Source organism: Pan troglodytes, chromosome X (assembly GCF_028858775.2).
Source record: "Pan troglodytes isolate AG18354 chromosome X, NHGRI_mPanTro3-v2.0_pri, whole genome shotgun sequence".
Lineage (NCBI taxonomy): Eukaryota > Metazoa > Chordata > Mammalia > Primates > Hominidae > Pan > Pan troglodytes.
Window position 1 is genome coordinate 85160298 of NC_072421.2, and position 16396 is coordinate 85176693.

Consider the following 16396-nt stretch of genomic DNA (forward strand, 5'->3'; position numbering starts at 1 on the left):
TCAAAAAAAAATTCTCATCTCAAAGAGCATTCAAACAATTATGCAATTATACCTCATGATGAGTGCTATGAAAAAACATTAAAGCGTAAGAATAGAGAATTAGGTGAGTCATTAGAAAACAGGTGGCCTCTTTTCTATGGCATATTTTAGAAGGCTTCTTTGAGGAAGTGATTTTAAGCTGAAACCTGAAGAATATGTAATATTTAGCCAAGTGAAAAATTGGCAATAGAATTTTCCAAGAAGAAGAAATCAAATATTTGAAAACTATAAGGCAAAAAAGAATTTCGTTTATTTAGTGGATTGAAAGCAGGTTGGCTGAAATTCAGTGAGTTAAAGGCTGAGTCAACCAAGGTGATGGTAAAGAGTAGGTGGGCTGTTTTCAAGTGGGAGATCTGAGGGTGCATATTACTTGCCTTTTCTGAAGATTATTAAAATCAATATCAAAATTTCTGTCTTTAATGAAATTCCTATGAAAGATAAAAAGATTATTTTGAATGGTTCCTTGCTGTTTGAGTTGCACTATGGATACATTTCTATGTTTGGTTCTGAAATGTATGAGCCACATCACATAGAACTCTGTAGACCATAGTAATTCTTAAAAAAATTATCCTAGGTGCAATGAAAAACCTTTGAAGGATGATGATAAATAACCTCTGATATTTCAGTTATCATTGTTTCTATTTCTTTACCAAGGAATCCTTTGCCTCTGGACAAACTCCAGTCTGTCATGTTCTTAGAAATGTGCCCAAGTGTGGTGCACAGACTAGCACAGACTAGATTCTCTGTTCTTCAAATTCCCATTAATTCACCCAAGATCACATAGGCTAATTTTGCAGTTGCATTCAACTGTGATGCAAAGAACCACAGAAATTTAGAATTGCAAAGAAGTACTGAAATAATTTAATCCAGTCAGCTCTGTTTGGAGATGAGGAAACTGAAACTGAAGGAATGAACGTATAATACAATCCAGAAGTCATTTTAATACTAAGTTTTATAAAACATCTCACTATATTTTGTACTTGTTCAATTAGAAGTATATATTAAATGTCTTCTTGATAGATTTGACCATTTTTTTCCAGTGAAATAAGAGAATTTTTCACATTAAACAGGTTAAACAATGTGTTTGACCATCCTCTCAGCTTCAATGCATATGTGTATGGTCATCATGGCTCCCAATCCAGTCATTCGCAAAAACTATAAAACAAGACAGGACAAAAGAAAGCCCTTGGCCACACTATAAGACAAGTTCTTCTACTGGAACATTGATAGATTAATTATTTGTGTATAGTTATCCCAGCACTTACAAATACTTAGCTGTCTTATTGACTTGCCCATGCATATGATATAAGGCCAAATAGACTAATATTATCACTGTCCTCCACAATATAGTGCCTTCATTTAAATGTGCTTGCACATGCTATTCTCTTAGCTTGAAGGTAACTTCTTCATCTGTTTAGAATTCCTTTGTCCTCCAATGCCCTGTTTTGCCTTTTCCACATAGGTGTACCAGAACACTTCAATCCCCACTGACGTCTTTTTTAAGGGAAATACATCTCCTTTTCCACTTCTAGACTGCACTGTACTACTCTATACATATTTGCATTCTGTCTTTTGTCTTTGTCTCATTGTTTTGTGTGTGTTCTGTTTCACTATTATCATGACAATGACTTAATGGGGTTTGTGTTTTGAACTATTATCTCACAAGTTATATATATATATCTGTGTGTGTGTATATAAATTAATTTATGGTGAGTCAGACCCAAGTAAATATTAAGTGATATAATTTTGAGATTTAAAAACATGGACTCTGGCTGGGTTTAAATTCTGGCTCTTCTACTTACCACTTCTATGAACCACTTGTATAACCTTGTGTGATTATCCTCTCTATAGATTAATTTTTTTCACCTGTAAAAAGAAAACAAAAGAAACGCTAACTTTAAAGATTTATTTTAGTTAGATGATATAGTATGTTTATTTTTTATTTTTTATTTATTTTTTTTATTATTATACTTTAAGTTTTAGGGTACATGTGCACATTGTGCAGGTTAGTTACATACGTATACATGTGCCATGCTGGCGTGCTGCACCCACTAACTCATCATCTAGCATTAGGTATATCTCCCAATGCTATCCCTCCCCCCTCCTCCCACCCCACAACAGTCCCCAGAGTGTGATGTTCCCCTTCCCCATTGTGGAAGTCAGTGTGGCGATTCCTCAGGGATCTAGAACTAGAAATACCATTTGACCCAGCCATCCCATTACTGGGTATATACCCAAAGGACTATAAATCATGCTGCTATAAAGTCACATGCACACGTATGTTTACTGCGGCACTATTCACAATAGCAAAGACTTGGAACCAACCCAAATGTCCAACAATGATAGACTGGATTAAGAAAATGTGGCACATATACACGATATAGTATGTTTATTTTAAAGAAATTTTTATATGGTTGAATTTAGACCTATTATTTTTTTATCTTTTTTTATTTGTTTTCTCTATTTTTTTCTTCTGTTGCATCGTTCTTCCCTTCTTTGAGATCAATTGAACTTTTTTGAAATTAAATACATCTATTAGCTTTTTAATTAATTATATATTCTTTTCGTCATTTTGTTAGTGGTATCTCTTGGTATTAGAAAATACACCCTTACATTTTTACCACCTAGTTAGTGTTAATATTGTCACTTCTAGTAAATTGTAAGAATCTTGCAACTATCTACATCAATTTACCAATCTCATCATTTATATTTGTCACATGTATTACCACCACATACCTTATAAATCCCACAATAGAATATCATACGTATTTTTGCTTTAACCAGCCATATGTATTTTTAAAATATTAAATTTATATTTAAATTTACATTGACATACACATGTACCATTTCAAGTACACTTCATTCCTTCTTGAAGATTTCATTTCCTATCTGGTACCATTTTCCTTTAGCCTGAAAACATCCTTTGGCATTTATACTAATAGTACAGTTCTATTGGTGATTAATTATCTTTGTTTTTGTTTGTCTGGAAATGTATGTATTTACTCTTCATTCTGATAGGATATTTTCTCTGGATATAGGCTTCTGTGTTGAATTTTTTTTCTCATTCAGTATTCAAAATATTCAGTTTTCCATTTATTTCCTAGTATAAACTCACTGGTCAAAATTTCTGTCTCTCTCTCTCTCTCACACACACACACGCGCATACACACACACACACACACACCTGTTTTCAGCAATTTAATTACGATATGCCAAATTGTGATTGCCATTGTATGTATTCTGCTTAGGTTTTGCTAAGATTCTTGAATTTGTAATTTTAAGTCTTTCATCAAATTAAAGAATTTTTTGGCTATTTTTTCTTCAGATATTTTTGTTGACCCACTAATTATCATTTATCATTCTGAGATTTAAAATTACACATATATTAGACATTTTCATATTGTCACACAGATCAATGTTGTTTTTTTTAAAATTCTTTTTTCTCTCTGTTATTCAGATTGGATAATTTATCAGTCTCTATCTTCAAATTTTCTAACTCTTTCTTCTGTGATCCCTTTCTATTGCTAAGCCCATCCAGGGAATTTTTTTTTTATTTCAGATATTGTATTTTTTTCAGCTCTAGACTTTCCATTAGGTTCTTTTTAATGACTTATTTCTCTGCTGATATCTCCCATATTTCTTTACATCTTTGAACATAGTTACAATACTGGCTTTAAAATTCTTATCTGCTAATTCGAATATCTGGTATATGTCGGAGTTGGTTAATACTCATGGGTTGCCTTTTCTCTTAAGTCACATTTTTACATGTCTAGAAATTGAAATTTATCTTGGACATTTTGATTATACATCTGCATAGATTTTGGATTGCGTTATCATTTTTCGAAGAGTATTGATTTTCCCCGTGTGTTTTAGTAGTCAGTTATATTGTTTGAAATCAAGCTTTAAACTATCTCACTTTCAGTGGTATGCAGCTTAAGTCTTTGTTCAATTCCTTCAGTCATAGCTAAGCTGCTAAAACCAACACCATACATACATAGTTAAGCCAAAACTTTGGGTAGAGTTGAATTTATGTTAAAAATTAATGAAACCATCTTTGTGCCTCTATTGCTGGAATGTTCTAATTTCCTGTGCATCTTATATGGTTAACCTGAACCCTATTCTCCAGTTCTTCAAGGCAATAAAACTACAGGCTTATGTCCAAGTAGTAGCTGGTTCATGTATATGTAATATGTCCTGTCCTCAAGCTCAAAGCCATCAAAAAAAATCACTCAATGATGTTGCCATTCCCACCTTCCATGTATAAAGTCTTCTCCAGTATTTTCCTGCTTTTTTTCACTCTTCAGTGACTTCAAGTACTTTTTATAATATTTTGTCCAGGGTTTACAGTTATTATCTACAGAAGTATTGGTTCAATAGGAGCTAGTCCACTATTATTAGAAGTAGGATCATCCCATAGACTAAATGATGTAATTCTTGTATAGTGTTTTAGAAAGTGCTGTTCATAGAGTCAGATTTCAAAAAATGAACCTATTATTATTAAATGTGAAATAAATCTGGGTACTGCCTGCTTTCTCCAGTAATACTTCTGTCTGCCTAGCCCTTGAGTACAGGTCATGCTTCCAACACGAGAGCTGACAGTCTAACAACATAAAGTACAATATATAACTGATCCAAAATGATGATTTTTCAATAAAACTTAGCAATATTCTCTCAAGATTCTCCTTCATCGCATTTAAGCCAGCTAGTAGAACAATTCAGCAGTACATATGTAATTCAGTTTATAGATACTTTGCAAAAAAAATAATTACTGCAATGTTTAGTTGAGTTGTATTTCCTAAGTGATTTACCTGTTCAAACAAAACTTATTGGTTGTTCTACACAATGGTGATATATCGTGAATTTTGTGAATTCAACATTTTATTTTGTTTATTTGCATGCAGTTGTAATAAATAATACAGAGAGATCTTTCGTATCATTTATCCAGTTTTCTGATACCTTGCAAAACTATAATACATATTGCAACTAAGATGATGGCATGAATGCAGACAAAACACAGAGCAGTTTCTAACCCCATGGAACCCCTATTACATCCAAATACACCCCACTCTTATTCCTAACTTCTGGAAACCACTAATCTGCACTCTCTCTCTCTCTCTCTGTGTGTGTGTGTGTGTGTGTGTGTGTGTGTGTATGCGTATATATATGTGTGTGTGTATATATATATATATATACACACACACACAGAGAGACAGAAAGAGAGAGGGAGAGATAGAGTCCTGCTCTCTGTCACCCAGGCTGAAGTGCAGTGGCATGATCTCATCTCACTGCAACCTCTGCCTCTTGGGTTCAGGCAATTCTCCTGTCTCAGCCTCCTGAGTAGCTGAGATTACAGGTGTGCACCACCACACCAAGCTAATTTTTGTGCTTTTCGTAGAGACAGGTTTTCACCATGTTGTCCAGTCTGGTCTCAAACTCCTGACCTCAAGAGATCCACCCTCCTTGGCCTCCCAAATTGCTGAGGGTTACAGGCATAAGCCACCATGCTCGAGCATTTGTATAAGTTTGTTTTTTTTTTTAATTTCAACTTTTGGGAGAACATATTCATTAAAATGCATCTCACAAAGACCTATTATCTAGAATCTACAGGGAACTTAAATCAAAAAGCAGAAGACAACCCCATTAAAAATGGGCAAAATACATGAATTTTGTCTTTTCAGTAATGCTATATAGAAAGAATCATGTAATATGTAACCTATTGGAAATGTTCTTTTTCTCTCAGCACAAGTTCTTTGAGGTTCACCCAAGTTGTTCTGTGTATCAATAGTTCATTATTTTTATTGCTGAGTGATAATACATGGTATGGATATATGACAGTTTGTTTAACCACTCTCCTGTTGAAGTATATCTGTGTTGTTTCTACTTTTTGGCAATTAAAAATAAAGCTGCTAGGAATATTTATGTATAGGTTTTTGTATTAAAATAAGTTTTAATTTATGTGGAAAAAATGCAAAGTTCAGTGCCAGGTAATATGGTGGTCACATATTTAGTTTTATAAGAAACTGTCGGCCAGGCGCGGTGGCTCATGCCTGTAATCCTACCACTTTGGGAGGCCAAGGTGGGCAGATCACTAGGTCAGGAGTTCAAGACGAGCCAGTTCAAGACCAGCCTGGCCAACATGGTGAAACCCTGTCTCTACTAAAAATACAAAAATTAGATGGGTGTGGTGGCGCATGCCTGTAATCCCAGCTACTCGGAGGGGGCCGAGGCAGGAGAATCGCTTAAACCCAGGAGGCAGAGGTTGCAGTGAGCCGAGATTATACCACTCCACTCCAGCCTGGGTGACAGAGGAAGACTCCATCCTAGGGCAAAAAACAGAAAACAAACAAAAAAACTATCACACTGGTTTCCAGAATGGCTAATACCATTTTACATTGTCACCAGATATGGGTGATCTGCTTTTACGACATTCTCTTCAACACTTTGTGTTGTTACTATTTCTTATTGAAGCCATTTTGATAAGCGTGTAGTCATCTCATTGTGATTGAAATTTGTTTTTGTTCAGTGGCTACTGATGCTGAACATCTTTTCACATGCTTACTTGACATTTTAAAATTAATTTTGGTAAAATGTCTCTTGGTGTCCTTTGTGCATTTTTAATTGGATTGTTTAGTTTAATATTGTTGAGTTCTCTAAATAGTCTAGATCTTAGTCTTTCCTTGGATATGTGGTTTGCAAATATTCTGACTTTAGCTTGTCCTTTCATCCGTTTTATAGATTCTTTTACCCAAGCAAAGTTTTAAATTTTGACCAAGTCCAATTCATCAAATTTTCATTTGATGGATCATGCTTTTGATGTCAAGTCTAAAAACACTTTGTTTGTAGACTGTTATTAACAAAACCTGTTATTCTATTCTATTTGTTTGTAGACTTTGTTATTGTAGACATTCTGTTATTTCTAAGATTTTCTGTTATTTCTAATACTCATTTTTCTGCATTTTATATTTAAGTCTGTGATCCATTCTGAGTTACTGTGTGTATAAAGTGTGAGATTTAAGTCAACGTTCATTTTTCTGGCTATAGATGTACATTTGCTCTGGTACTATTTGTTGAAAGGGCTATCTCTTTTCTATTAAACTGCTTTTGCAACTTTGTCAAATATCATTCAAGCATGTACATGTGGGCCTTCTTTTGGGTTCTCTATTTTGTTTCATTGATCTATTTGTCTCTATGCTAACATTACACAGTCTTGATTAATCTAGTTATATAAAAGGCCTTACTGATAGGTATCAGGTAGATTTCTCCAACCGTATTCTTATTTTTCAAGATTGTTTTAGGTATTTTAGGGCCTATGCCTTTCCTTATAAATTACAGAAGGAGCTTGTCTATGTATACAAAAATTTTTGCAGGAGTTGATGAGAATTTCATTAAATTTGTGTATCAAATACTTGTGTGTGTGTATATATATATATTTTATATATATATAACTCCTAAATATATATACTTCAAATATGTATATTCTAAATATGAATGTCTTAAATATATATATTAATTATATATAGACACAAATATTTACTAAATATATACATGTATACACATATATACTCATATATATAAATTTGTGTTGCTTAATGTTGCTATGCAGCAAATCTTAACATTTTACCCTCATATCTCACTGTGCAGCCTTCTTCTCTTTCTCAGTTTTAACTCTTTCTCAGTGTATGTGTACCACATATACGAGGCTATCATAAAGGATAATACCTTCCATAGTATTCTTTTTGTACACACTCTTGTGACTAAACAAATTAGTCTACTTAGTGTTATGATTTTTATATTTAGATTCATGTTGATTTATTTCTAGTTCATTTATTTTTATTTTTGAGTAGTATTTTATTGTAGAATTATATCAAAACCTGTTTTTCTATTCTCATATTGATAAAAATCTGTTTTTTGTTCTGGTTTCATTTTACTACAAACAGTTCTAAAACTAATATTTTGTACATGTCTTCTCATGTGTCTATGTGAGTTTTTCATGGTCTTATATTTAGGAGTCGAAATCTCGACCATTGGGTATATACATCTGCAACTTTATTAGATGTTGCCAAAATTATTTATTGATGTAAACTCCCACTTTCAGTGAGAGTAAATTTCTGCTCCATAACTTTACATCCTAGCCAATATCAATATCTTAAGGTACTTTAATTTGTGCCAGCTTGATGAATATAAAATTATATTTGTTAATTTCATTTGCATTATTTCATTATGTGTGATTCTGAGCATGTTTTCACATGTTTATTGGACAATCAGCTTTTCTCTTCTGTGGATTTTCTGTCAACATTCGTTACCCATTTACACATGGTTTGTTGGCTAAATGTAACATATTTTTTGCAAAGAATTTGCAAATAGTGCAAATTTTCTATACCAAAAGCTGTGTGTGAGTGTGTGTGTGTGTATACAGAGAGAGAGATAGCAGTTTTGTGAGAATAAAGTTAACACGTTAAAACAAAGTTTGATACAATTTTTTGTAAAACTTTGTTTTCTAATATAAAATTATCTAAGCACTGATTGCAGTTTGAAAAAGCAGGAACAAAAGGTACTTTTCTCATATTTTGGACTGTAAGAGACTAGCATTTTTTTCTCCTTGGACAATACAAATAGTGTACTTTTCTACATTGCCTTGTTACTTTGTTTTGATCTTTCTGAACTTGCATTCATGCTTATGAGCTTACTTAGAAGCGATAAATATGTCATTTATAGGAACTATTAACTCTAGGAAGAACATTTTATTCACCTTTTTAGATGAGAGAACTGTAACTGTCTTTAGCTGTTATAACTCATAACCACCCTTCCAATGATCCCACTAGTTAAAATACCATTAGTTAACAATTTACTTAGTATTGAATGTTATGAATTTTCTTGGTTTTTTGGAACAATCCATGAGACATAAGCGCATATCCAAAGTACTATTTCCAACAATAAAATCCTCTTAAATAATAGTTTAACAATAATAAATTGTATTTTTATCCTACTTACTTCTAGATGGCTATACATACCTTATATGTTAAATTGCCTTTCTTCACAACATCTCGAAATCTAGAGGAAAGGCATATTGTTCTGTACTTTTCTATAAAACGAAAACCTGAGGCACAAGATGATTTTTTATAATTTTTCTCACACAAGAAGTCAGTAAGAAAACTGAGAATAAGATCAGTGCAAAGATTTCCCTCTAGAAAACCACGTGGCTTCCAATTTACATTGTTGTTTATTCCAGAAATGTTCATGAAGCCAGATCCCATGATAAACATAGGGCATTCTTTTCAAATAGAATTTTACTTAGAGCATCTCACCTGTAAGCTATAAGTGTTTCATGCAGCTCATCATTTCAAATTCACCCAACTGACTGAACGGACCACTTCCTGGCCAAGGGGACCCCAGAGTAACCTTACGAATTGCATGCTTGGCCATGATGGGATGGGGGGTCAGGCGCATATGTTGAATCAAACTTGCATCTCAGCAATGAAGCCTACTTGATTGTGGTTGATTAGCTTTTTAATGTGCTGATTGATTAGGTTTTCTATAGAAATGTATTTAGTTATGGTGGCTAACATTGAAAGATATTTTTAACTTTGTGTAATTCAAGACCAGTGACCATGTCTATATTTACAATCAACTTTACACTGCTGAGGGCCAAGATAATTTTTAAAATCTCTTTTTAGGGTAAAATCTTGATCCTTAGAACACTAAAACCAGTTCTGTTTAATTGAAATACAGAGAAAGTTTAACTGAAGGTAATCAGTTTGTGGAATAACTGATATATTTTTTTTCTTATAAATTGCTACTACAGCATAAAGACAGAGATAAAGGTTTCTTTATAAAGTAAGATCTTGTAGGATGCTAGAGATTTGGAACCAAAATATTAATGAGAGTATGGCTTAAAAGAAAGATTTTAAAATTACCTACACAGAGATTACCACTGAAATTTGGGAGTAAATAAACTTTATATGATAGTTAATAATAAAGAAGTAAAAGCAGTGAGACAAGGCTGAAACCTGAAGTCTGGACGTATATATATTTCTAGGTGAAGAGGAGAGAATGATGGATATCAAGGCACAGACAGGAGAAAAAGAGTGCATATTATTAAGAACCAAGAGAAGACTGTTCCAGGAAAGATGAGGTGGTCAAGAGTACAAAAGGTAAGCTCTTGTGGGCAAGAACAGTGTAATCATATTTGCATCGTCAGAGGCCAGCACATAGTAGGCACTCAATAAGCCTTTGTTGGATGGATTAATGAATGAATGAGTAAAAAAAAATCAAGGAAATTAAAAATTAGAAGAAAGAATTCTATTCAACTAAGACCACATGTTGGCTACTTTAAAACACTATTTCTTAAAATGTCTGTGGGCCACTTTCAAAGGGTGCCCTAAGTGATTATTGAACAAATGGGTTTCTGGACCCTTCCTTAAAACTGCTAATCAGAATCTGCCCATTTAATAAGTAAAAAATATAAAGTGATAGCTCACTGAACTTTGAGAACAGTTGCACGAGAGTGAATGGTTTCAATATAGAAAAGGGGATAGCCGTCATGTTCCATAGGAAAGAAAGGGGGAATAAATGAGGAAGGTTTGTAAAATGCTACTGCAGAATGCTCAAATTAACTATGGAATGGAGTAAAAAAGGGATTAAAATTAAGTGATAATCTTTCAAACTTGCGTTAGCCTTCAGGAATTGTCTTCAAACATTTTGCTCCACACATCCTCTACAAAAAAATTTGAAAAATTATGTAGAGTCTGATACAATATGAAGCTCACATTTGAAATACTACTTCATAATTTTAAAGTGTCAAAAGATGCACTTTCTACCATACTTTAAACGTTAGTATTTCAAAATAAATTTTTAAATTACTTTTTCAAACATATTCAATGGAATCTATATATCGTAGTGACTTAATACCTTTATAATTCAATAATACATGAAATTTTTTTCTTTAGGAGCAGAAATTTCAAATAGTTCCTTTTCTCCTCGAATCCACATTTTCATTTAAGTTTCCTAAGATAATTATTTCGTAACATATTTTTACTTGAAAGTATTTTGTTGATTACCTTATCATATTTTTACAACAAATACATAAATTTTAGTTTTTAAATTTTTTGACTCTAAATATAATTTTTATTGAGGAAGAATAAGACAGGAGTCAGCATCAGTTAATTTATTTTTGTTTGTTTTTACAGACATGAGTGTTGAAAATGTTTGTTTACCTAAATAAGTGGATGTAAATGGAAGGAGTTTTATTATAGCAATGTTATTCCATTCTTTGATCTCTTTTTGCTGGGGTGATTTGAGCCATGAGTCAACATTAATGTTTTTTACCTATTTCAAAATTTTGTAGTGATTTTTGATGCAGTGATTTAGGACAGACTTGTTTTAAAGTTGTGTGCTAACATACAACCTTTCAAAATTAGATATTACTTTTATTTTGACCATTTTAGTGCTGGATAATGCGTCTCACGCCAAGTGAAATAGTTCCAGTTAAGCACATGAAAGGTTGTTGATGTGTAGCTTTTAATACACAGATGTCTATGGCTATGTAATTTTTCTTTGAGTTGTATAATCAGATAATTATGGGAAAGAAATAAAACAAAGTATTCCCAAGTAATTTTCAATAATGTTAACTACCATAGTGTCCTAGTAGCTGACTAACTTAATTTGCTACACAAGGTTTTGCTAAAATACAATATCGAGAGAGCTCATGGCTTTTACATTGCCCTAAATATTCAACTGGTTTGTAGGCTTATTCCCCAACCTGTATAATCGGTAATTATTTAGATGGCATTTTAGTCCCATAGCTATTTTGCATTTTTCTTTTATTTTACAATTCTGGCATTCATTGATAAAGTAAATTTATATGATAATAATTTATATGATAATCATTGTGATGGTTAATACTGAGTGTCAACTTGATTGGATCGAAGGATGCAAAGTATTGATCCTGGGTGTGTCTGTGAGGATGTTGCCAAAAGAGATTAACATTTGAGTCAGAGGGCTGGGGAAGGCAGACCCACCCTTAGTCTGGTGGGCACAATCTAATCAGCTGCCAGCGAATATAAAGCAGGCAGAAAAATGTGAAAAGGTGAGACTGGCCTAGTCTTACAGCCTACATCTTTTTCCCATGCTGGATGCTTCCTGCCCTCAAACATCGGACTCCAAGTTCTTCAGTTTTGAGACTTGGACTGGCTGTCTTTGCTCCTCAAGCTTGCAGACAGCCTATTGTGGGACCTTGTGATCATGTAAGTTAATACTTAATTAACTTCCACATATATATATCTATATATATAAAATTAATGTCCACATATATATATAATTAACTTCCACATATATATGGAAGTTAATTATATATATAACTAATATATACAATAATATATGATTAATATATATTAATTATACATACTATTATATATATTATATTATATTGTATATTATCATATACAATTGATTATATAATGTATATATCCTATTAGTTCAATACTTAATTAACTTCCTGTATATGGAAGTTAATTATATATATAACTTATATATAATAATATACAAATAATGTATATTATTATATATATTATATCATTTGTATATTATTATATACGATTGATTATATATATTATATATATATATCCTATTAGTTCTGTTCCTCTAGGGAACCCTGACAAATACAAGAATTCCACTTAGAATTTGTTATGCATTAAATCTACATAGATTAAATATTACCAGGTGCAAAGTAGATAATAAGGCAAAGGGAAGGAAATTATTAATAAGACAGTTTCTATCCTTACAGACATTTTCCTCATTTTTGTTTGAATATGCTTAAATCTTTCTTTTGTAATCAGAAATGTAAAAGGAATCTTCATGTTTCATAAAAATACTATTCTTTTTATTTTTTTCTAGGAGACCTAAAACTTTCTTAGTCATTCTCTGATTCCTTGTTTAAGATCCAGGAAAATGACCATATTCAGCATACACTTAAAAAGCACATTCTTGGCAAATTCTTACAGAAAATTGTGCTATCAAAGGTTAGATTCTGACAGATATTAGTTAATCTTCATCTTATGGTAAAAGGTACACAGGCAAATCCCCAATTATATATAAATCATAACAAGCTCAAAGGACATGTTAGAAAAATAAGGTTATAGACTCCTGATATATGAAAAAGTATTATTTAGAGTTACTTAAATGGATAATTTAGTACTTCTTCTTGCTCCTCCCACATGTTATTTACATTTCTGTTACAACATTTTATTTATTCTGCCTGATATTTACAGTTTGTTTCCTCTATATGTACACACACACACACACACACACACACACACACACACAGATTTATTATAAGGAATTGGATGACATGATTATGGAGCCTGACAAGTCCCAAGATCTGCAGTTGGCAAGCTGGAGACTGAGGAGAGCCAATGGTATATTTCCAGCGCAAATGCTGGCAGACTTGAAATCCAGGAAGAAGCAGTGTTTCAGTTAAAGTCTAAAGGCAGGAAGAAATCCCATGTTCCAGATAGAAGGCAGTGAGGCAAGAGTAATTCTCTCTTATTGAGGGAAAGGTCAGCCTTCTGTTGTATTTAGGCCTTCAACTGATTGGATGAGCCCCACCCAATTAGAGAGGAGAATATGCTTTACTCAGTCTATCAATTTAAATGTTAAACTCATCCAAAAAAAAAAAATACCCTCACAGAAACATCGAGACTAGCCAAATATCTGGGCATCCCATAGCTCAGTCACGTTGATGCATAAATTAACTATCACACCTACAAAAACAAGAGGGGAAAGGGAGAGGTATAATTGAATTTAAAGAAAACCACAGATAAAATGCCTATCAAAACTTAGATTCATTTTATTCTCTCTTCAGTTGTTTTTAAATCCATCGCATCTGAGTGCTTTTGAAAACATAGAAATCTGTCTAGACTCCATATAATATATATGAAGAAATTGAGATGCAAAAAAGTAAAGTGACTTGTCCAAAGTCACACAGTTCATTAACCATAAAGTCAAACTAAAAGCAAAATCTTACAACTTCAGTATTCTTTCTAGTCATACACCAGTATAATTTCCCCTTTATCGCCTGTATGCATGATATGAGAACTGGATAAAGTACAAACTGAATTTCAAAATGTCAATGGTAAATGCATTCTTGATACATGACTGTCTTTTGTAAACATGTCCATCTGTACAAACTAGTGATTATGATTCAGATCTCAAAGTACTTTGGGCACAGTTATTCCTGAGCAGTGTGATGATTTGGAATTAATTCAAAACATACTCTGTTCATCCTCTCATAAGGGTTTTTGAACAAAGAAAATAAACCTTTAACGCTGCCTGTGAAAGTAAAGGGCATGATAAGAAGGTTTGTATCCAGGCATGGAGCCAGAATGAACTATTCATTTTCAAGCTGTGGTAACTGAGAGAAGGCATCTCTTTTAACCTAACTAGCTTGGAAAAGCACTGCTTTCTTCCTCCATATGTAGACTAAAAATACCATTTCTACATTCCCAAATGGCGTGTTTGTGTGAGTGGTCATGGGTAACCAATACTTTCTTACATGTTTCTAAAATTTGTCAAGTTTTCAGGTAAATATTCATATAGAGACTTTCACATTTTCAGATTAATTTTGTAAAAACTAATTACGAACCCGCATGAGGGTACTGATGCTTTCCCTTAAAGAACCATTTTCAAAGTTTCCATAAAAGGAATCTCAAAATAGATTATAATGAATTCCTCTGTCGCATATTATCATGGAACAAAGTGGCACATTTTTAGAAGTGGGCTACTGAGAAATGAATCTAGCAGGGGAGGCGTGAGTAGAAGGAATCTAGAAGAAAATAAGTTTAAACACTTCGCTTTGGCTCACTTGCCTGGGTTTCAGCTGCAGCTACTGTACTTTGATACTGAAGAAGCAGGGCTAGATATTTGCAAGTCCAAGCAGGAGGGCTGCAAGCCTGCAAATCTAACAGCTGGAGAGTGTTGTGGTGGCTGCTTTCCTGTGGTAAGCTGATTTACTTGTTTAAGGTCTGACCTCATCATCCTGTCAGCATGGGTTCCCACCTACACTGTTAGCTGCAGCCTTCTGCTTCTGCTAGAAGGCTACAAGTATTCACAGTGTATCATAGGCAGTGGGGGAGGGGAGAGAAAGCAAGAAAGACTGCTCTCGGCACTTGTGCTTTTGTTAGTTCTACAGAAGAGGCAGAAAAACAAGAGATAACAAAGGCTCCGTTTCCTTTCTGTGAGAGAAGGCTTTTGTCTTTCCTCCTGCTACGATGTCAGTGTCTGGCAAGAAAGAGTTTGATGTGAAACAGATCCTAAGGCTACGCTGGAGGTGGTTTAGTCATCCTTTTCAAGGTTCCACCAACACTGGAAGCTGTCTTCAGCAGGAAGGATATGAGCATAGAGGGACCCCGGTTCAGGGCAGGTTGAAGAGCCACTCTCGGGACAGAAACGGACTGAAGAAAAGCAACAGTCCTGTCCACCACAATATACTGGCACCAGTGCCAGGACCGGCCCCTGCCCATCAGAGAGCCGTTCAGAATTTGCAGCAACATAATCTGATAGTACATTTTCAAGCAAATGAAGATACTCCTAAGTCAGTTCCAGAGAAGAATTTATTCAAAGAAGCTTGTGAGAAACGCGCACAAGATTTGGAGATGATGGCTGATGACAATATAGAAGATTCTACAGCAAGGTAAGAGTTTTTGGTTGCGTAACTGAAAGCCGTAACTTCAGTTAACTTATCATCTACAATTCATGTTTAGTGTTTAAATAGAAAGTGTCATAATAATCTCTGAGTTTGTATTCAGCCAATCAGGGTCTCTCAGAAACCGTCTCCTCTAAGTTTATAAAAGAAAACAGCAATAATGAATACGTCTTTATAATTACTGGAAATTTGGGGGGTGGGTTATGAGTTTACTTCTCCTATTTTCATTAAGAATTCTGTTTCAATTCTAAGAGATGTTTATTGTAATTACTAATGTTCTATAAATACACTCCGTGGCTCAGATGTTTAAATGCAATTCTTTGTGCAAGTGTTATGAATCACAGAGAACTCTTTCTGACATTGTGAGTTAGGCCAACTTTAACAAAATAAAAGCTGTGACTGATCAGCACATCCTTATCTGTTTCCTTAGTACATAGTTGCGATATTGACTCTTAAAACTGTTATCTTTATGTGACAATATGGAATATTTGGCGTTCGGAGACTCATTTCAAGTTGTATTACTTTCATAGCTAGTTTTTGCAAGCATGAAAATATTCTACATAAAGCAGGTAATAAGATGCTACTTACAGCAATGTGATCTTAAAGCGGGAAATGGAGCATTTCAGCTTTTACATAAAATGAAAATTGAATAAACAGTGA

General features: G+C 33.6%; 1 protein-coding gene across 2 annotated transcripts in view; it reads left to right on the plus strand.

Annotated features, from left to right (window-relative positions):
- Positions 1-14842: 14842 nt before the first annotated feature.
- KLHL4 (kelch like family member 4) overlaps positions 14843-16396 on the plus strand; it is a 150528-nt gene continuing 148974 nt past the window's right edge. The window contains exon 1 of one of the 2 annotated variants that reach the window (XM_016943920.4): positions 14843-15724. In XM_016943920.4, coding sequence (XP_016799409.2) covers positions 15303-15724 — 422 coding nt within the window. In that variant the 5' untranslated portion in view covers positions 14843-15302. The remainder of the gene's footprint in view (positions 15725-16396) is intronic. The other variant, XM_016943921.4, reaches the window with a different exon arrangement.